The sequence below is a fragment of the Toxorhynchites rutilus genome, chromosome 1 (assembly GCF_029784135.1).
Source record: "Toxorhynchites rutilus septentrionalis strain SRP chromosome 1, ASM2978413v1, whole genome shotgun sequence".
In the NCBI taxonomy this organism is placed as follows: domain Eukaryota; kingdom Metazoa; phylum Arthropoda; class Insecta; order Diptera; family Culicidae; genus Toxorhynchites; species Toxorhynchites rutilus.
The window spans coordinates 80,930,686-80,954,050 of record NC_073744.1 but is presented as its reverse complement, the minus strand read 5'-3'; the positions used below and the strand labels follow the sequence as shown (position 1 = coordinate 80,954,050).

Sequence of the window (23,365 nt, the reverse complement as noted above, 5' to 3'; positions counted from 1 at the left end):
GTTTCAGGGGACTCCAGTGAACGACGAAAGTGCATAGCAAGAAACTGTCCAACCGAAGCTCGCACCGATTAATCTGAGTCAGGTGATAACCAGAAACGCGATTGACCTAGTTAAAAAAGCTATCGGTAGCAACAATTTTCTGTGTCGTAATGTGCAACGCGGAAATATTAGTGAACTGAAAGTGCAGTGCAATACAATTGACGATTATCGCAAAATTGTGAACGCGTTAGAAAAGGAAAAAACTCTCAAGAACAGCAACAGAAGCAAAAAATGCAGCAACTGCGGTGGCAACCACTCTGCAATCTACAGGGGGTGCCCTGTATACACAACATTGAAGAAAAAACCGCAAGAATCTCGACAAAAAGCTGCAAACTATCAGCCAACCCTGCAACCAACGGTAAATTCAGCCACACACTCGAAACCTCAACCTCCTGGTTTCACGCCTAGATCTAGCACATCGTATAGGGATGCTCTACCTCCAACACCAATAATTCCTCCCGCGGACCAATTACAAATATTTATGGGTTCAATTATGCAACTCATGCCATCAATGCAAACAATGATGCAAGAAATGTTGCGCAGCCAGCAACTCCTCATCCATAAATTGGAATGTTCAAAATATTTGTTTTTAAATCTGCTATTGGAATGCAAACGGGATACATAACCATTTGAATGAAATTAAACTATTCTTGAGCCAACACGACATTGACGTTTTTCTCATCAATGAAACTCATCTGACGGATCACTACAACATCAGAGTCACGGGATATGATTTCTATGGCATTTATTTATTTATGGCACCGTCACAGTACTCTAAACATCCAAGCAGCGGCTGTGTGCATCGAGAGTAAATCAGAGAAATTAGTACTAACAGCACTCTACTCTTCACCGAACCACCACCCTTCGGAGGAGGAACTGAAAGACTTCTTCTCACTTCAAGGGCACCGATTTATCGTCGCTGGTGACTTCAACGCAAAACACACCTTTTGGGAATCAAGGCTGATTACCACTCGGCTGATTACCAACGTCATCACTGACTCTGGCTATGACATGGCATCATGCGGCGAACCAACACACTGGCCAGAGGATCTTGCACGACTTCCGGACCTGCTAGATTTTGCGGTTACAAAAAATATTAATAGTAAACGAATTAGATCGAAGCTTCTTCTGGACTTATCATCTGATCACTCACCAATACTCCTGGAATACTTCATAGATAAGGAAGTGAAGCAGACGTCATCTAATCTCACTAACTTTTCAACGAACTGGACAAAATATAAGACATATATCTCCTCTAACATTCTCGATCTACCTCTGGATAACGAACATCATATCGAGGACGCAGTTAACCAGCTCATGAAGAATGCTGCGGAGATAGCTACCCCACCTATAGAGACCCAGAAACACAAAAAAATTATTACTGCCTCCCACATAAGAGCAGTAGTTGCAGAAAAGCGACGAGTAAGACGTATCTGGCAAAACAAACGATCGCCAGAATCTAAAAACCAATTCAATATGGCACAACGTAAATTAAGAAAGCTATTACAAGACGGTAAAAATGAAAAATTCCATAATTACTTAACTGAATTGTCGCCAAATCAAGATACTAATTACTCACTATGTAAGGCAACTAAGGATCTAAAACGACCTCAGTTACAGGTCCCGCCGTTTAGAATGCCCTCTGGTAAATGCGCCAGAAGTGACGATGGAAAAGCAGCCACTTTTGCAAACCATCTTCAAAAAGTTTTCACTCCGAATCAATCGGGACCTAATCAAGAAACACTCGAACTTTCTGGTGCTACAAACCAAAACAAAATGAAAATCAAACATCGGCTGGTGAGACATGTTATCAAAAATCATATCAATGTGAAAAAGTCACCCGGTATCGACCACATCAACGGAAATATGATATCTCACGAGAATTTTCAGCGCAATGACTCATATAGGATATTTTTCACAAGCTTGGAAAATTTCGACCATCATTATGAATCCTAAGCCAGGGAAAGACACAAGGAAAGTGGAATCTTATAGACCTATCAGCATCCTTCCAATCTTCTCAAAAGTGTTCGAAAAAATTATCCTAATAAAATCAGCGCCCGAGATTGAAAGATTAATCCCGAATCATCAATTCGGATTCCGAGCAAAACATGGCACTATTGAACAAGTACACCGATTGATAGAAGAAATTCGTAAAGTATATGAAGGCCGCGGATATTGCTCAGCGCTTTTTCTTGATGTAGCTCAAGCATTCGATAAAGTCTGGCACGAAGAAATGCTCTATAAAATTAAAAATATGCTACCACAAGTATATGAAATTATGTGTTCTTACCTACTGGGAAGAAAGTTTCATGTTCGGTATAACCAAACACTATCGAAAGAGCGAGAAATTTATGCTGGCGTTCCTCAGGGCAGTGTTCTTGGACCAGTTCTCTATCTCATCTATACAGCTGATCTCCCGACCGCGCGGAACTTTATGACTACAACATTCGCAGATGACACATCTATTCTCAGCAGTCACAAAAACAGAACGATTGCTTCACGGGATCTCCAGGAACACATAACGGTCGTGGAAAAGTGGCTTCAAAAATGGAGAATCAAAGTAAATGAAACAAAATGTGTCTACGTTACGTTCACGCTTAATCAGAACACATGCCCACAAATCAAGTTCAATGGATCTGCAGTACCTCAATCGACTGAAATAAAATATCTCGGTGTACATCTAGACCGCCGTCTAACCTGGTAGAAACATATAGAAGCAAAGAAAACGCAATTGAAATTGCGAACAAACCAAATACATTGACTAATTGAGAGGAAGTCGAAATTAAAACTGGTGTTCAAACTACTTCTATACAAATCCATGCTGAAGCCTATTTGGCATTATGGCTGTCAACTTTGACAAACAGCTTCAGCAAGTAATATCGAAATCATCGAAAGAGTACAAAATAAGCTTCTAAGACAAATTACTGGCGCCCCTTGGTACATCCGCAATAGTGTCATACATCGAGACTTAGGGATGGCGACGGTTAAAAAAGAACTTCATAAAACGAGGAAGAAATATGCGGAAAAGGTGAAGAATCATCCAAATCCACTAGCAAGGCGACTCGGTCAACCTATGGTGACACGTCTGAAGAAAAAAAACTTAATTATTTGAACGTGGTCAAACGTTAGTGTTGTGCTCCAGCACACATGTGAAATTTGAACTGTAAGAACTGATAACAAACGTAATATTTTATTATGTTAGAACTAAATGCATAACCAAATATTGTTATTTCCACAATAAATGTATGTATGGAAAAAAAAGGTTTCAGGGGAGGATGCAATATTTCTATGATGGTTCAATGATGGTCCCCTCTCTAAGGGGAGATAGGTTACATAACTAGGGAACTAATCAAGTAAATGGAACCAAATTTGGCATGTGGAGGTTTTATGGGTCAAGAAATATTTCTATAGCGGTTCGACACTCCTCTCCTCTCTCTAAGGGGGGCCTAAATAACTCGAGAAATAATCAAGTAAATGGAACGAAATTTGGCATGTAACCTCCACATATATAAATGTTTCTATGATGGTTCGACTCTCCTCTAAGCGTGTTTAGTCCTTCTGATGTTTGCGCTAACGAAATTTATCATTGTTCGAAAGTGGAAATAAAAATGAATCGCCAAATGCATTGAAAAGCGCAAAACTCGAGAAAGGCATAGTCTGATATGAGCTGTCCTCATTTTATTATATCACTAGCTGACCCGGCAAACTTCGTCCCGCCCAAAATTTATCGTTAGCACATCCACGTTTTCTCACTAAGCGCACGTTCATGGCTCCAATCGCAGAACCGTTCATTGATTGATCTTCTAATCTACCCTTTAAAATTATTTTTTACTATAAATTTTCAGTACTTCTACCAAAACTCAACATTATAATATAAGATTATTTTCAGACACAATTCTCGTGCAAGATTTTTCATCCACTTGCAAAAAAAAATGTTTCTCAGTTACATGGAATAAATGTTTGATACAGAAAATATGATAGAATGAAGACAGCCCTAAATTGGGCAGTTCTTCCTCCAGTTTTGCTCTTATCAACACATTCGGCGATACTTTTTTATTTATATAGATAGAAGACGATATAGGAATGCGTTTTATCACATTAAAATCCATTTCCACTTTCGAACGAAGATCAATTTCGTTACCGCAAACATCAAATGGACTAACAACTTGTAGAACACATGTGAAATTTTTCGAATTTTCCCATTTTCCTTCAGAGTTTTCCGAAAATTTTAAATTGTCTTGTTTGGTTGAAATATATGCATTATTTTCATGGGACTCCATCTCCTTTCCAGAGGAGGAAGGGGTGTCATACCATCATAGAAACATTTCTCGCACCCAAAGCACCCAAAATCCCAAATTTGGCTCAATTTTCTTGATTAGTTCTCACATTGTCCAGCATACCACCCCCCCCCCCTTTTTAGAAATGGAAGAGGAGTTTCAAACCACCATAAAAACATTTATTGCTCCCTAAAACCTCCATATGCTAAATTTGGTTCCATTTGCCTGATTAATTCTCGAGTAATGCAGAAATTTGTGTTTCATTTGTATGGCAGACCTCCCCCCTCCCTCAAAGAGAGAGAGGAGGGGTATCTAACCACCATAGAATCATTTCTTGCACCCTTAAAACTCCACATGCCAAATTTCGTTCCATTTGCTTGATTAATTCTCGATTAATGTTGAAATTTGTGTTTGATTTGTATGACAAGGGTCTCAAACTATCATGAGAACCTTCCCCGCCCCCAAAAACTCCTACATACCAATTATCATGTCGATCGGTTCAGTAGTTTCCAAGTCCGTAGGAACCAGACAGACAGATAGACAGACAGAAATCCATTTATATATATATATAAATCTGTATCAAACATATATTCCATGTAACGGAGAAACATTATTTGCAAGTAATTGAAGAATCTTGAAACAGAATTCTGTCTCAAAATAATTTCATATTATAATGAATTTTGGTAGAAATACTAGGAAATTTATAGTAAAAGAAAATTATAAAGGGTCAATTAGAATATCAATCAATGAATAGTTCTGCGATTCGATCCAAGATGGTTCGCTTAGTAAGAAAATGTGAATATTTGAAAGCGTTTAAAGCAAAAAAATCCATTTTAAGCGGGAGGAAGTTGCCGGGTCAGCTAGTAAACGTATAAAATCGATAACCCTTATGTACGATTCAGCACACAAACTCTTTGCACCTAATGATCTGAAAACCAATGATGTACGAAGCCCATGTAAGTTTCCGCATTAAGTGCGATTCACATACAACATCCACGTCATGTTCACGTTCCGTCACGTCACGTCAACGACAAGTCGAAGTTGCTACACCGGCAACGAAACAACCCGTCGGCATACGTTCAACGAAAACGACCGGCTGGATTTCTAGAAAAGAATAATTGACGGAGACGGATGGTTCATTGGGTTTTTATCTGGGCTTTGTGTCTCGGCTTTTATTTTGATTTTGGTTATATTTTTTATGCCAACATATCTCTTAGTTCCCAATTTCGAAGTCAAAATCATTCGCGACTAGTGATTTTCATTGAATTTTTCTAAATTTAGATTTAGTTCTAGGCAGGCTGATTTGAAAGAGGGCATTGCAATTTATAACTGTTGTAGGTGGCAACACCATGAATAACATCTGTCTGTCTGTCTGTCCGACAATTGTTTGGCGAAGACTGAATAAATAAATAAATAATTAAATAAATCATTCGTTTGACATTTGACGCGACTGCTGCAAGCATAGCCTCATAGCCTGCTGCTGCAAGCATAACATACGTTTCTTTAACATGGTGATAAATTCTCTACATATATAAATTTCGTTCTTTCCGCTATCGAATCCATAGCTAATGGCACCATTTGTACGCAATGCGTATCGTATTATCATCGATACTTTGTTTTTTTTTTGCTACTGACTCCGTTCAGATTGGTAACAGAATAGAAACAGGATTTGGCGAGCGAGCGAGATCATTCTCCGGTAACTGCACAATCATAACTAAGTTGGTTTCCGAGCATCATTTTATATGCAGATTTGAGTGATTTCAATAGCCTGTTTTCAAAGCAATTTTCAAGCTTCTAAAAAAAAGTTTCGGTCAATAAGCAACAAGCATATAACTCTTAGACATTTTATCTTTTGAATGAATTGATTATCATACCGACAGATACATTAACATTCAAAAGCTTGTACTTCCAAAGTAAAGAATTCGCTTTCGAAACTTTGAATTTACACCCCTGTACAGAAATGAATGTCGTTGTCCTACGTAGGAAAAAATCACACAGAAGCACAATGAAATAAGAGATATATATACATATATACTCCAATGTTTTCCTTTAATTTCTATCTTTATGTTCTACTTACATAAACTGACAACAAGAATCTCTTTCAAGAGAATAAAAAGTTAGTCACACACAATGGAAGGTTCACATCTTCACTCTATGTTAACTTGTTCACAGCGATATATATTAGGAATAATTTATTTCTACCCTAATCAAAGTTCAGATAAAGTTCAATACTCAGTACAGCAGTCGAGTGGTAAAAGATTCATTCACAGACAACACAGACAACAAAAAGCTACCACTGCAAAAAAATGGTTCAGGCTTTGATTGAGCTCACTATTTAAAAATGACCAATGGATTGAAAAGAACATTCAGCAGATACTTGATACCACGCAGTATGTCCCGCATTCGCGCATTAACCTTCAATCCTTCAGAAATATGCACCGACGTTAGTTTGGGATTCTGGCATTTGATACAGCCAATCGAGAGCAACTCAATCAATGGATTTTTCCTGCCCAGCCTCATATTGTTAGGATCGGCTTCTCCGTTGTTCATCCCGGCGATATCCATGTGCAAATCATTAAAGCTGGCAGCATTGTGGCCGGGTTGGGAATGCGTTGGGCTGCTCATGGGTTTCAGAAAATTACGCAAAATACCAATGAACCAAATGCGATCGCTGTTGTTCAGACTCTGGCTAAAATTTCCAAAGGCGTGCTGCGCTTTCAGTGTGACTTCCGCTGGAGTCGAGAGCCACTCCTTGTGCATGTGTACCTTGATTTCGTATTCGTATCTAGAAATAAAAGTTTCGTTTGAAGTATTCATGCAATTAAACAATAGAGCAATTCCACGCCAAAACAGCCAAAAAACAGCAAATTTTGACCCAATCTTCTCCGATTTTTTTTATACAGGGTGGCGCATAAATCACGCAACCGATTTGCACAAAAACAAATTCTGTATAAAAAAAATGTCTCACGATACAAATTTTTTATTCTCGAATAAAAAACGATACAAAGTCGACAACTGAACCGCTTAGGAACCAACACGCTCGATAGTTGCAGCGCTATCGTATTTTTTTCCTTCAGAGAGCGTTGCGTTGCTTATGATGGAAGTTTCCCAAAAACACAATTTTCATTATCGTATGACCACTTTGAAATACGACTGATTTTTGAAATGGGGGTAATCGAAATCATTGGCATTTCTTTAAAAAAATCGTAACTCGAATTCAGATGTCTGATTAAGTATGATGTTCGACAAAGTTGTTGGAAAATCAATGAACTATTTAGGAAAAATAAAATTTCAAATGCACTTTTAAAAAATCTTTCTCAAAAATTGAATTCAATATTAAAAACTTTTATATTTCAAAACTCCCCCCTCCTTCGATATTTTTTGGTATATTTTCATTTGAAAGCCCGTCCAATTTACCAAAGTTTGATGTATAGTGGTGCCGTGGTAAACTCTCCGAAATGGAGATACGAATTTGAGAAATTACTTTGCGAAATTTTAGCTTTACAAGAAGAATAACGCAATAAACCCATTTCGACACGCAATTCTGCATGAAAAACTATATGAGGGGCTCAGAATGCAAGGGGTGTAAGTGACTTGATCGATTTCTCTTCATCAATTTTTTATTTAGTTAATAACTCAACTGCAAAAACTTTCCAATTTAAGTTTGCTATAGAATCCGATAGATGAGGTTCCGACCTATTTTCCACATTGGTAAATACAGCTGGGAGTGTATTTGCAGTTAAGTTATGACTGCCATACTAATGAAGGATACATTTCTCCATAATTCAAGAACTAATCAAGCAAACAGAACTAAATTTGGGTGTCTGTCTTTATTCTATCATATTTTCTATATCAACCATTTATTCCATGTAACGGAGATACATGTTTTTTGCAAGTGGTTGAAAAATCTTGAACGAGAATTGTGTCTGAAAAAAATCTGATATTATAATGATGAGTTTTGGTAGAAATACTAGGAATTTTATAGTAAAAGTTAAATTCAACGAGGTCGATTAGAAGATCAATCAATGAACAGTTCTGCGATTGGACCCGTGAACTTGCGCTTAGTAAGAAAACGTGAATGTTTGAAGGACAAAAACAAATTTTAGGCGGGACGAAGTTTGCCGGGTCAGCTAGTTTCATATTAAATAATATACTGATATCATCAAGAACAAAAGTTTAGAACAATTACCTTCGAATTAATAAAAATTACATCACATGCCCATGACATAGAAAATGCTGAGCCGCAAACAAAAAGAACAATAACAGCTAATATGTGTTGTATAAAAGCGCGTGTGCATACATTGAATCCATTTCAGTTTTGTTTCAATCTTCTAACCGATAACAATAGTGAGAGTAATGGTAGAGAGAAAAAAACAACCTTGTTAATTATTTTCAAAACTGCTTACCGACTAAACTCATCATAAGACTCCACCAGTGGCAATCCTGTGTGGGCATACAATTCGTTGTAGTAAATGTAAATACATTGGATACCTGTTATAGTTCAGTTCGTCGTTTCTAATCTAAATCAATTGTACAGAAACGCTGAAGTTATGAATTCCAGCTTCAAGTGCTGTAAGCCTTTAGCTAGACCTTACAAGTGCAGTACGAAGTCTAGAAAACTTTCGGACCAGTTTATTGCAAAGCTTCTAGCTGCAGGTTGTAAAATACATACAAACAAATCGATGTCGATTCGTGAAGGATGTCGAATGTATGTTTATAACTTATTAAAAAAACGAATACCGAATGAGAAAATGAAGCTAGTTTTGCGAAAGCCTCCCACCAACCGCGTGCAAACAACCTCACCGGTGATAATCGGTGGTGAATCCATGACTAACGTCAACAATTTCCACCATATTGGAACCATCTACATCAGTACAATCTATAGTAGATGATAATAACTTCAACAGCGCCATCCAAAGTATAATTGTATCGCCTAAACATTTAAAAGTTAGGAAGTGCGTCCTATCCCCAACAAAAAGCAAAGGAAATTGTGCGAGGAATAAAGCGCCATTTATTCATCTTGGAAGGAGATAATAATGAAGATTTAGAAACGATCACGACGAAATCATCGACCAACTGAAAGAGAAGTTTCACGATCCAAAGTGCTCTCGGGATGAACAAATTCTGATATTGTCTATGTTACCAATGTCTTGGACTACCCAACGCATTTTGAATGAGTTCGTTGGTACAAAGAAATATACTGTGAAAAGTTTAAGGTTACAATATTGGAGTTATGCCAGGACAAAGAGATTATGTTTCGGAGGTTGTAGAAGGTGAACGTCAATCAACACAAAAACGCCTTTTGATGATGTCTCTGAAAGAATCATTCCAATATTTCAAAGAAAAATATAAGGATATCCAGTTCAGCTTTAGTTCATTTGCTGCCTTACGATCGAAACATTGTAAGCTATTGAGTGTCTCAGGAGCACATAATGTTTGCGTTTGTATGATACATGAGAGCGTGAATCTAATGATAAATAGTTTGAAAAAAAAACAACATGTCATATGAAGCCTCTACTTATATGGATTAATTAATCTGCCCACAAAACAGAACAGACCGTTGCTATCTTCGTATTTGTGCGAATTGTAATGATGTACCGTGAAGCTCCCTTATACCAGCCAGTGCATAATTCCACCCACTCGACATAAAATACTGTTTTTCACACTAGCTACCTTATTTCTTCTGATAAATTATTTTTGTGTATACACACAAAACTATTATTATTTGGAAAATTGGACACCAAGTACTATTAGTTACGCTTAACTATATAGATTACAGTCAATATCGTTCGTCGACCTGTCATTCGCCATTTTTGTTGTTTTCCTTAGCAAAGTGGCTAGAGCATAGTCCACATTTGTTATCAATTTACAAAGTGTAAACGATTGAAAATCTCCGGAAAGTAATAAAAATTGAACGATACAGGTACGCTCCATTGATTTAATGGCGGGTTTACACTAGGGTTGGTAAATGACTGGACTAAGCGTACCATCGGTACTTCGCGTACCTACAGGCATAAAATAGACCCCATTCGTGGTCCTTAGCTTCCTGTCCAGTAACTCCTATCCCTACCTCCCCGTGGTACCGGCTGGGGTAGGAGTAATCATAGTGAAAATCGGGTAACCAACCCCGGTGGGATCTTGGTCGTATGCTGACAGGGAAGGGGGCCTATCCGAGCGTCTGTTCACCATGGAGGTGCGGCTCAAAACAGCGTCTGATCCCCATGTTAGGGGCGGCTGATCACTGTCTTCGTGCCAGCGGGGACTCTAAAAAGAGCAGTGCACGACGGTCCTCCGGCGAGACAGGGGGTTGGTGCAGGCCCTGCAAGCCATCCGTAAAAATAAAACGCACAGGAAAATTCACAAAGAAATTCGAGACAGGACAATCGGACTAGACCTACGCAAAGAACACGGACTAGAGATTGGAAACTCGGAACATGGAACTGCAAGTCTCTCAATTTTCTTGCGAGTACCCGAATTCTTTCGGAAATATTGAGAGCCCGCAATTTCAACATCGTAGCGCTGCAGGAGGTGTGCTGGAAAGGTTCGATGGTGCGATCGTTCCATGGTGGATATACATCATCTATCAGAGCTACGGCAACGCACATGAGCTGGGTACAGCTTTCATCGTGATGGGGGAGATGCAAAAACGGGTGATTGGTTGGTGGCCGATCAATGAAAGAATGTGCAGATTGAGGATGAGAGGTCACTTCTTCAATATCAGCATTATCAACGTCCACAGCCCCCATCTAGCTAGCACCGATGACGATAAAGAAGAATTCTACGCGCAGCTGGAGCGTGAATACGATCGCTGCCCAAAACACGACATCAAAATCGTCATCGGTGATTTGAACGCTCAGGTCGGCCAGGAGGAGGAATTCAGACCGGTAATTGGTAGGTTCAGCGCCCATCAGCGAACCAATGAAAACGGCCAAAGACTTATCGACTTCGCTGCCTCCAAGAACATGGCCATACGTAGCACCTTCTTCCAGCACAGCCTCCAATACCGTTACACCTGGAGATCACCACAGCAAACAGAAACACAAATTGACCACGTTTTGATCGACGGTCGGCACTTCTCGGATATCATCGACGTCAGAACATATCGTGGCGCTAACATCGATTCAGACCACTACCTGGTGATGGTCAAACTGCGTTCTAAACTGTCAGTCATCAATAACATAAGACACCAGAGCTCACCACGGTACCACCTACGACGACTACAGGAGCCGAACGTTGCTGCAACATTCTCGCAGCGTCTTGAAGCTGCGTTACCGGGGGTAGACGAACTGGATGCTCTTCCCCTCGATGAATGCTGGAACTCCTTAAAATCAGCAATTAGCAGCACAGCAGAGACCGTCATCGGGTATGAACAACGAGGACAACGGAACGAATGGTTTGACGACGAGTGCCGAGCGCTCCTGAACGAGAAGGATGCAGCACGCGCAGCCATGCTGCAACGAGCGACTCGACAAAACGTGGAACGATACAGACTGAAACGAAGGCAGCAAACACATCTCTTTCGGGAAAAAAAGCGCCGCCTGGAAGAGAAAGAGTGTGAGGAGATGGAACTGCTTTATCGTTCTCGAGAATCGCGGAAGTTCTTCAAGAAACTAAACGCCTCGCACAAAGGCTTTGTGCCGCGGGCCGAAATGTGCAAGAAACAAGGAAGGAGGCATCTTGACGAACGAACGCGAGGTGATCGAAAGGTGGAGGCAGCAGTACGATAAACACTTGAACAGCGCGCAGACAGGAGACCTAGACGGCGTTGAGGAGGACTACACCGGTGCAATTAACAACGACGACGTACCACCCCCGACGATGGGTGAAGTTAAGGAGGCCATTAATCAGCTCAAGAACCACAAAGCAGCTGGTAAGGATGGCCTCGTAGCGGAGCTCTTCAAGGGAGGTCCGAGAAAACTTGTAGAGTGTATGCACCGGTTGATAGTCAGGATCTGGGACACAGAACAGCTACCGGAGGAGTGGAAGGACGGGGTAATCTGCCCCATCTATAAAAAAGGCGACAAGTTGGATTGTGGGAACTATCGTGCCATCACAATCCTGAATGGTGCCTACAAAATTTTGTCTCAGATCCTCTTCCGCCGCCTATCGCCAATAGTAAGTAGATTTGTGGGAAGTTATCAGGTCGGATTCATGCCCGGTTGCTCGACGACGGACCAGATTTTTACACTGCGGCAGATCCTCCAAAAGTGCCGCGAGTATCAGGTCCCTACACACCACATCTTCGTCGACTTCAAGGCCGCATATGATACAATCGACCGACGACAGCTATGGAGGATCATGGACGAACACGGCTTTCCCCGAGCTGACAAGACTGATTCAGGCAACGATGAACGGTGTGCGATGCAGTGTGCGGATCTCAGGTGAGCTGTCGGAATCATTTGAGACTCACAGGGGACTTCGACAAGGCGATGGAATCTCCTGTCTGCTCTTCAACGTGGCGCTGGAAGGTGTTATGCGGAGAGCGGGCTTCAACATGCGGGGCACGATTTTCAACAAGTCTAGTCAGTTTATCTGTTTCGCCGACGACGTGGACATAATCGGAAGAACACATGCGACGGTAGCCGACTTGTATACCCGACTGAAACACGAAGCAGGGCTGATTGGGCTTGGGATCAATGCGTCTAAGTCTAAATACATGCTAGCTGGAGGGACTGATCGCAACAGAGTTCTTCTTGGTAGTAGTGTTGTGATCGACGGCGACGAGCTCGAGGTGGTAGAGGAATGTGTCTACCTTGGCTCGTTGATAACAACTGACAACAACAACAGCCGTGAAATTCGAAGACGCATTGTCAATGGAAGTCGTGCCTACTATGGGCTCCGCAAATCCTTGAGGTCCAACAAACTCCGACCCCGCACGAAGTGTACCATGTACAAATCCCTAATTCGACCGGTTATTCTCTATGGGCACGAAGCATGGACGATGCTGGAAGAGGACTCACAAGCGCTTGGAGTTTTCGAACGCCGAGTGCTCAGAACAATATACGGTGGTGTACAGGAAAGCGGAGTATGGAGAAGGAGAATGAACCACGAACTGGCGCAACTCTACGGCGAACCCAGCATTCAGAAAGTCGCCAAGGCTGGACGAGTGCGATGGGCAGGGCATGTTGCAAGATTGCCGGACAGCAGCCCTGCAAAGATGGTGTTTGCATCGAATCCGGTAGGAACAAGAAGGAGAGGAGCCCAGCGAGCGAGGTGGTTGGACCAGGTGGAGCAGGACTTGGCAAGAATCGGTGCAGCCGGGAGTTGGAGAACTGCAGCCATGGATCGGGACTATTGGCGAAAAATTGTGAAGAAGATCTAATCTCTCAATGGGATGTAGTATCATTATAAATAAAAACACTAGGGAGATCTATAGCTATAGATGGATTTATTCACCTGAAAATAGGTGTAAACCGGTGAGAATAAATATGATACACTTAATCGAGGTATATATAACTCGAATAAATTAAGCATATGTAAACGTTTGTGAATTTCTCACTGGTGAGAAATCACTAAAGTTGGATGCAGTTCTACTTCAGGTGAATAAATTCACCGAAAATATGAATATATTCATTATAGAAGTTCACGCTAGTGTAAACGGTTGTGGCGATTTCTATAAATCTCATCATATTTCTTCACATGAATATATCACTAGTCTAAACCCACCCTAATAGTTTTTTCACATCTTTTCATCGCAAATTCGATCGGTTATCACCGAAATAAACATGGCTGGAACAAGGACCCCCATATTTCTACTTGTTTTTTATTCCACCCAACAAATTTCATTTGCTAAATTGCGATGAGTAAAACAATCGGCGGTCAGAAATGCATGCAATAGGATAGGTCGAAAATAGCAGACGCTATGGAAATGGTGAGAACCGTATTTTCCGTTCGAAAGGCGGCCAAATTGCACGGAATTCCGTATTCAACACTGCGCCAGAAGGTCCTGGGAAAGCATTCCAGACCACGTCCTGGAAAAGCAACCGTTATCGATGCCACAGAAGGACGAATGGTTTAATGACTGTTAGCCAAAGCAAGAGCTGGATTCCCAGTGGACACAAAGAGATTACTATTAAGCGTAGCAAATTAAGTGAGAAAATCAGCTCGTTCCGATCCATTTAGAACAGGATACCAGCTCGTAAATGGATCAATGTGTTTATTAAACGGCATCCAAGAATATTAAAACGGGTGCCAAGCGTATTGTCAAAGCATCGTGCAGCTGTTCGGGACCTGTTTCACGAAATCCATGAATGTTTCGAAGAAGAAACGATGTCTAATGTGTTGAAATTTCCGGAATGCATGTTCAATTTGGACGGAACAGCAGCACGTACAATACATACAAAGAAACTGGTTTTAGCTGGTTATGGCTAAGAAACGTCCAGGCAAAGGTAGTTAACATCGATCGAGAATCTTACACAGTACTGTTTTGTGGAAACGTAGTCGTGCAGTTAGCGGCAACGTTGATGCTATACCCGTACAAATCCAGGATGCCAAAAGAGATCTGGCAGAGATTGGACAGAAGCTGGCCCGCAGCAAATACGGGATCCGGTTGGATGTCCCGGATTGTTCCTGTTTGTCAAGGATGTTTTTAACCCTTGGCTTGTTCAGCAGTAAATATCGTTCCCTATTACTCTATTACTCTCAAAATTGACATAAGTCACATGTCTCTTGAAACGATGCCATACACGGAAAAAAACCTAATCCTGGTTTATTTTTCACAAACTTCCACTCAATCATTTAGCTACTGGTCGTCAGCTTTTTCAGACCACCCCAATCACGTGGATAGAAAGACGAACCTACAATTGACATTTATCAACGGCTTCCGGCAATGTGGATTGTATCCGTTAGTTCCTGATGCTGTTAATTAATCAGGTATTGTTGGAAAATCCAGTAAAGCATCTTCATCACAAGCTGCGTTGCCAATAAATAAACGACATATTACTAGTGTAATTAATTTCGACTCATTTTACTTGTTTACAATATAAAACATGATGAAATCTACTATTCAAAACGAATCATTATTATAACAATTTGATTATTGGAATTGAGAACACCAATTAACGAAATTAGGAAAATGTTGTTGGTTGGTTGGAATTAGGACCAAAAGGTGCAAAATGTTTTCCATCATTATAGGTGGTATGGATACAGCAACGCTCTCATTCGTATATTTATCAGTAGTGGAACGAATCCCAAGCAAGTAGCACATTTAAGAACATTATATACGCGTTAGAGGCGAATGAACTGAAAAGTTTAAAGCCTCTTTAATTCAACATCATCATCATAAACGCGTAAGCAGTAATTTTTAGAGTACGCAAACGTTAAATATTGTCGTAGCTGAGCGGTATATGGGTACTTCACGGTATATAAAAATGGGTAGGGGAAGGTTCTAACGATAGTACGAGATCCCTCCCCCTCTCAAATGGTATTAGCAATTAGGATGAAAAATTTTGCACTAGAATTGTGTCTGAAAATAATCTGATATTATAATGTCAAGTTTTGGTAGAAGCACTGAAATTTTATAGAAAAAAATGATTTTAAAGGAACAGTTCTGCGGTTGGACCCACGAACGTGCGCTTAGTAAGAAAACGTGATGTGATAACGGAAAAAAAATCTGGGCGGGACGAAGTTTGCCAGGTCAGCTAGTAACATATAAATGTTCCGACATCGTATAGAAATTTCATTAATATCATTTTCACTAGAAAAAATGCTTATATCTCGAAAACGGTTGGTCCTGGGACAAAACGTTATATGTAAGTTTTTATGTTGAATCGTATGTAAATTTAATTTTTTATGTCACTTTTCTTAAATTGTTACGAATTTACAAAGTATTCAAATTTCATATATTTTCAAAAATTCATATCTCCATTTTGGTGAATTTACCACAGCACCAATATATGTCAAACTTTGTTAAATTGGAAGGGGTTTCCATACAAAAAAAATATCGAGAGTGTTGAGATATAAAAGTTTTTAATATTGAATTCAATTTTTGAGTAAGTGATTTTTAACAGCGCATTTAAAATGTTATTTTCCCTAGATAGTTCATTGATTTTCCAACAACTTTGTCGAGTACCATATTTGAATAAGACATCTGGATTTTGAGTTACGATTTTTTGAAAGACCAATAATTTCGATTACTTTCTTTTCAAAAATCAGTCGTAATTTAAAGTGGTCATACGACAGTGAAAATTGTGATTTTGGGAAGCTACCATAATAAGTACAAAGTTTAATAAAAATTGGAGAAGGTCGGGTCAGCAGCCGGCTGATTTGGCGTGGAATTGCTCAATAGATCTGACAGAGCAATCAAGTCCTTGCATGATGACTTATCGAAATGTACAAATACTCACGTATTCCATTTGTCCAGATGACATCGCGCATGCTGTTGCATGAAGATTTTCATTTTTCCACAATGCCGCGGATCCTCCCCGGGACCGCACATATGCTCTACCCTTTCGCCGTAGAAGCAAGCAACTCGATCTGCCCAGGATTTTGGTAAATATGTTCGTATCATATCGGCTAGCAGATTGCGCCTGTTTGTGATTTCTAAGCTACCCACGTTGCCCTCCCAACGCACAACGGTTCCATCCAGGCGAGCACATCTCAACTGTGTTTGAATTTGATTCCCCAGCTGATCCCACGCTGGTTGGTGGCAAAACTTATAATAGTCTTCCCAATTGAGCGATTGGTCTTTGGACTCAGATGGAATTGTACTCGATTGATATAGCCCCTCATCAGACGAGTGCACCGATTCGAAATTGGACATCATGTGGGGCAGTGTAAGGAATATGGTCGCTATGAGGCAAATCGCTATCTGGAGAAACGTGATGTACTTTTCCGTTCGTCGAGATGCGGCCATGTAAAAAGAAATTAGAATAACGAACGCGGCAGCACCTATAGAGGACCACATCCTCACCGTCGAGTCGGTTAGCGATAGCCATTCAATCGTCGCAAAAACTGGGATCAAAAGTGTCACAATACCAAATAGTGGAAGGAACAACAGCAGTCCTGAGAGGCCAAGGGCACCACGAACCTGTGAAAAAAAACTAAAATTATAATATCCTAAAGCTGATAATATGATTCGATTACCAATCCAAACATCGTCGCTGATTGAGATCCAATGATAAAAGTTTGCAGCCATGCCAAGGTGACGCAATGGGGAATTAAAAATTGATATACACCCCTCCAGTCGTTTCTACGAGCGATGAACGCCAGAAACAATGGTATAATCAGATACAGGAGAGCTCGACAGTTCAAGCAAAATTCAATTCCGTTTCCGATCACAAACGTAGAAAATGCTGGTACTTTCAGATCTAAGAAACGCCATCCGGTGGTCACAACCGAATCCATTTCGTACGGATATTTGGCGAGAACATTCAATCCGAAGGAAAACAAAATCATATAGTCTGGGAATGGTCCCGCCGATGTGTACATGAAGGCTAGCATTGTCACGAATGTGAGTACGAAAGCAACGACAGTTATTTCCGAGAAAGGTAACCATTGATCGTTGATATTTGGCTGGAGCATAACGTTAACGAAAAAGGCAACAAAGAAGTAGAGATACGGCCGAAGGTTGTTTCGGAGGTATTGATTTTCCGAATTAACTGTATTGAGATGCTCATCACCGTATCGTAGGAACAAACCAGACCACATTCGAAAGTCAATGAATTCGTGTTTGGTTTTCAACATTTTGAAGCTGCACAGCACCATCACAATTAGGCTCAAATAATATGCCCCAACAGGTATGAGTGTGAAGAGAGAATTGCTGGCAAACAGCGAGTAAGCGATGAAGACTAACACTAGCTGTATATTTGTGAAACCAGAACCCGGGAAAGATGCCATAATAGAGAGAAGTCGATGGTAGAGAAGCGAGAAAAACATAACAGGATGAAAGAATGGCCGGTGGAAGCAAGGTATATGATCCAAACTCTGGGGGTTCGGCACCGATAAGGTCAGAGCATTACCAACGAACGGCAATCTGCCGTTGGAATAGTTCACAGCAGCAGATAGTAGATTCGCTTCTGAAATGTGATTCACTTGCTGAAACTGTCCCGGGCTATGATTTATTCTGTTGCCATTCCGATCTGAACTTTGTTCTACTCGAACATCGCTAGTTTCTACGCCATCCTGATTTGTTATTTTCTTCCTTTTATCCAACTTATAAATTTCCCTCATCCGTTTCTCTAGCTGTGCTGCTGTTACATATTCCTCGCCATTGGACAGAGAAGCAAACAATTCCTGAGCAGCTCTTCTCGCTGATCTTTCCCCCGGACTCATCGCTAAACAGCTTTTTACGTCCTCTTCATTACTCTCATTAATTCCACGTCCCGTCTGGTAGCATTCGCTCAAAAGTGTTATGGCTTGTTCGTGGCCTTGCTGTGCAGCGCGCAACAGCCAGTGAACACCCTGGGTATGGTTGTGGGCCGGATCTGTTTCGGCATTCTCCTCTAGAAGTTGCTTCGCCAATGTGTACTGGACCTCTGAACATCCATCCTCCGCAAAATGATACTTTAAATTGCGCAATGATTTTTTGTCTGCAAACAACGTTTAAAATGAGATCATCATATGCATTCCAATACCGGTTTGATTGATGTTTATTTATGCATATTATGATTACCTTCAAGATTCCACTTCTTACGAGTCGACGAATTATTAAAACCGGGAGTACTTTCTCCAATCGGAGGTCGATTCGCCCAACTCGCCATTTTCGAATATTTCACGTAGCTGTAATCCTTATTCACACTCGCCTACCCTGGAAATTCAAATTTAATTCATCAGAATTCTCAAACAGGAACGGCAAATGTGATTCTATTAAGCAGATTTCTGTGTTTTCACTGTTTGCATACATGTAGAACTGAGACATTTCGAAGAGACATAATGTTATTGTATTCGCGTTGACGGCATTCAACATATTTAAACAGTGACCAGGTATGTTATAAGGGTCCTCGCGGTAGGTTAGTGAATAGAATGCACATTTTCATAGTTTTCACTACTGAAAGAGGTAAATAAATAACATGATATATATAAAATTGCGCAGCATTAAATTTCTTAAGGTGGCCGTACACTGTTTGCCCGGAGGTCAAATATTTGTTATTTTTTGACAGATAAGGTTTGATTTGATATTTGTACAAACACTATTTTGTTTGCCACTCTTCAATTTTCAACAGTAGTAAACAATATCAAACACCGAACATGGAAAAAATCAACTGAAATATTCAAGGTAACCTAACCATGTACCGACAGGTTCGAAGAACAGACTGAAAAAATATTTTAGGCATCCAATAATTGAATATTTGCTTTGGTGTATTTGGTGTAGAATATATTTGATCAGTACACGTTGACCAAATTTTATCTGTCAAAAAGAGTCAAATATTTGGCTTCGGTCAAACAGTGTATGAGCACCCTTACAAACTCATCGCAATCAAATAATCTTTTATGATTATAACATTGTAATTTATGGAAAGAACTACAAACCTTCCATTGGCGATCTAACGTACAAATCTACACCTAGGCGGCGCTGCGGTGAAAGTGATGCTGGTTTTAATTTTTGCCATGTGAGCTTATGGAAGATTTGTAGTTCTTTCCATAAATTACAATGTTATAATCATAAAAGATTATTTGATTGCGATGAGTTTGTAAGAAATTTAATTCTGCGCAATTATGTTATTTATTTACCTGTTTAAGTAGTGAAAACTATAAAAATGTTGACAATGGTTGAATTAAAGAAGGCAATTCGAGAGCACAATCAAACACAAGTAGAAAAATGTACGATTCCTGCATATGAAAACTACCTTGGAAAGCCCGGAAGTAAAATATACGTGATTTGTTTTTGAGTTTTAGGTTACATTAGCATCATTTTCTTAGTTCAAAAACAAAATCCAGATGTCTCACCGATCGTTTACGTTTTGCGTTAGATCGCCAATAAGCTCACATGGCAAAATCCCTTTCCCCGCAGCGCCGCCTAGGTGTAGATTTGTACGTTAGATCGCCAATACCCAGTTCCAAACATAATCGAGCACTCATTGGCCCGATGTCGACCGAAACGAAGTAACATGCTACAAAAGTGCTGGAATCTACCTCCGGATTGCCCCCCGCAGGCAGCACTGTCTATAGTTGAACTATAATTGTATTCAATTTTTCTGTACTGAGCGAAACGGCATCGCTGTAGAGATTGCTTTTTCTCTTTCTGTCTAAACTGTCATTCAAAACATAACAGAGAATGACTCAAGAACTGAATTTTGTAAGTAAGGATTATTTTAATATGTAATTATAAAATATAAATGATGTTTCCTTAATTTAATTTCAGAAACAAATCCAACAACACGGAAACAAAATACAGGCGAATTTGTGATGAACGCAGCTAGTCTCTTGATATATCACGTCAAAAGAAGAAAAGCATCAGCAACAGCAGAAATGTATAAACTATGTTGACGAACGAGGAAATCGTTATTGGTGGTTTTGTTACAAACGGTGGATATCACCTAAGACGACAGATTTAACTGAAAGCATCAACAATGAAAAAAATATCGGTGATCAGAATGGAATGAAAACGGAGTTTGCAGCTTTGTTAAAGTATTGTTTTTGGATCAGACCAAAACGCTCATCTCACCATAATCACCAACAACAACTTCAACATGAACGTAACCAAGCTAAATACCCGTAAGCATGACTGGTTCTAATTTTTACTTATGATTTGAATTTTGATCTCTTAATTTCATTTCAGAAAAAAAAGCTCAGCCATCTCAACAGTCTTCATTGCCCACGAAGTTAGGTGTGTCTGCTAGAGGGAATGAAAGCGACAAAAATGATTGAGCCGACTGCGATTCCGATGGAGAAATTTGTAGCTGTCGGGAGTTTACTGATGACGGTATAATCGCTGTGAATAGTATACGCCAACATTGCTCAATTGTATGAATTTATTATAAATAAATATTTGTAAACAACGCCATTTTTTGTTTTGTTTTTTGATTATCATTAAACTTTTTGAAAACAAACAGCCGTAAAAACGGTCGAGCAGTACTGCAATCGGTCGACGCGGTGCCAGATTGGCACAGGTTTGGCTCGAAATTGGTTGTCGAATACGAAGGGTAGGTCGACAAAATCGTTGCAAAATGGCACGATACCGGTACCGTTGTCGACACCATTTGTTGGGACCAATCCGGCACAACAATGCAGAGTGGGTAGAGATTACACTAACGAGTTTGGGACCCAAATTATGGCCCTAATTTGAAGTTTCCACCAGACGTCGACAACATGTCACTGTCATCGCACATTCGACGCAAGCAGTTTAGAACAAATGTTAGCGTTTAGTACAACGATGCTAATGACGCAACGCATTATTGTGTTCGACTAAATGGATACACACATATTTAAAATGAAGTGTCAAAGCACAATTGTCACAACGCGACGCATAGCGCGGCATTCTGGTCCCACCTTTAGCGTAAGAACACACTGGACAGCTCTCCCGCGCGGATTTTGCAATGACAGACCGCCTTGGAGCCTAGATAATGAAATATGAATGAGATAAAACACATAAGGTGGGGCGGGTGTGTGCGGTTCCAATATCACTGTTGTACGGTTCCTCATACGGTCGATGGAGATGATGCGCCGCAACGGTTTTGTGAGAGTATTGGTGTTTATGCGCTTTCGAAAGGTGTAAATAAAGCAAGGTACAAATAAATGTACTCTCAGGTGAGTCAATGTGTGAAAACCACTCTGCGGTCATGTAGATGCGGATACTCGAATTCCATCCAAATTGTCGAGAAATGCAATATTTCAGACGTTTGTGATCAACTTCTCTCTCCCTCTCGCTCTGGTAAACATCCCCTCTTCCGTTTTCCACCATTCTGTCTTTATATACCGCCCCACTAATCCGCTTACTGACCAAACAGTTGTACCTTGTACCATAGACTCTTCTTGCATCCGTCTATAATGGCGGGTTTACATTAGGGAGATCTATAGCTATAGATGGATTTATTCACGTGAAAATAGTTGTAAACGGGTGAGAATAAATATGATACACTTATTCGAGGTATATATAACTTGAATAAATTCAACATATGTAAACGCTTGTGAATTTCTCACTGGTGAGAAATCACTAAAGTTGGATGCAGTTCTACTTCAGGTGAATAAATTCACCGAAAATATGAATATATTCATTATAGAAGTTCACGCTAGTGTAAACGGTTGATGCGATTTCTATAAATCTTATCATATTTCTTCACATGAATATATCACTAGTCTAAACCCACCCTAAAATATAATAATGGCAGCTAGTGAAGCCGCCGAGAGCCGCTGAATGTGTTTTACATCGAGCTCCTGCTGCGACTTGTCATTGCGAAAATCGCGCGGGTGAGCCGTCTAGTGTGTTTCCACGCTTATTCGCGTTGACGGCGGAATGGTGTCGACATCTGGATACCACATTAGTTTGTGCGAGGCCAACTATTCTCTATCAAATGAGTCGGCTCTGAGGCAGTTTTAAATTGCTAAAATTTGTATAAATTTTTTTTCTTGCCGTTATTTACCTACTAGAAGTACGTTGTTCTGACTCTAATTTAAACTATTTTCTATGATTTTTCAGATATTCTCTCTAAAACTTACCATTATAATATAAAATTATCTTTAGACACAATTTTTGTATGATATTTTTTCTCTACTTGCAAGCAAAAGTCATTTTAATTTACATGAAGTACTAATTTTATTTGGGAAAAATAATTTTCATTCATAATTTTAATTTTAAAATTGTGTTCATTTCTTCTGCAAACCCATGTTGTCATGCCTACTCCCTCATTTCGTAATACGAAGCTCAATGCCGTCAACGCGGATGAACCAGAATGGCAACTCCCGTTATGGTTGCCAAGTTATGGTGAAGGGTTGCCTAATTTTGTTTAGCAACCAAAATTTAGTAGCTGGCGGGGATGCTCTCATCTGCATCTACTACACGCACCTTTAGAGCATCTCTCCGTTTTATATCGAAGTTCCCCTGTAACTATAAACAGCCATTTAATTAATAATAAATATAATAATAAAATTTAAAATCTCAGGCAAGTTTTAGG

General features: G+C 40.0%; 1 protein-coding gene across 2 annotated transcripts; it reads right to left on the bottom strand.

Moving 5' to 3' along the window:
• Positions 1-6,340: 6,340 nt before the first annotated feature.
• Positions 6,341-19,596, bottom strand: LOC129762447 (wolframin). 2 transcript variants are annotated; one of them, XM_055760684.1, is made up of 6 exons: positions 19,374-19,596; positions 19,157-19,302; positions 18,928-19,062; positions 17,400-18,844; positions 16,661-17,343; positions 6,341-7,101 (listed from the first exon to the last, which is right to left on the bottom strand). In XM_055760684.1, exons 3-6 carry the CDS (start codon positions 19,013-19,015, stop codon positions 6,648-6,650), a joined length of 2,670 nt encoding a protein of 889 aa, XP_055616659.1. In that variant the 5' UTR covers positions 19,016-19,062; positions 19,157-19,302; positions 19,374-19,596; the 3' UTR covers positions 6,341-6,647. The 2 variants fall into 2 exon arrangements, with proteins under 2 accessions (XP_055616659.1, XP_055616658.1); XM_055760683.1 differs by having other exon boundaries at positions 18,928-19,302; positions 19,374-19,595.
• Positions 19,597-23,365: the final 3,769 nt, after the last annotated feature.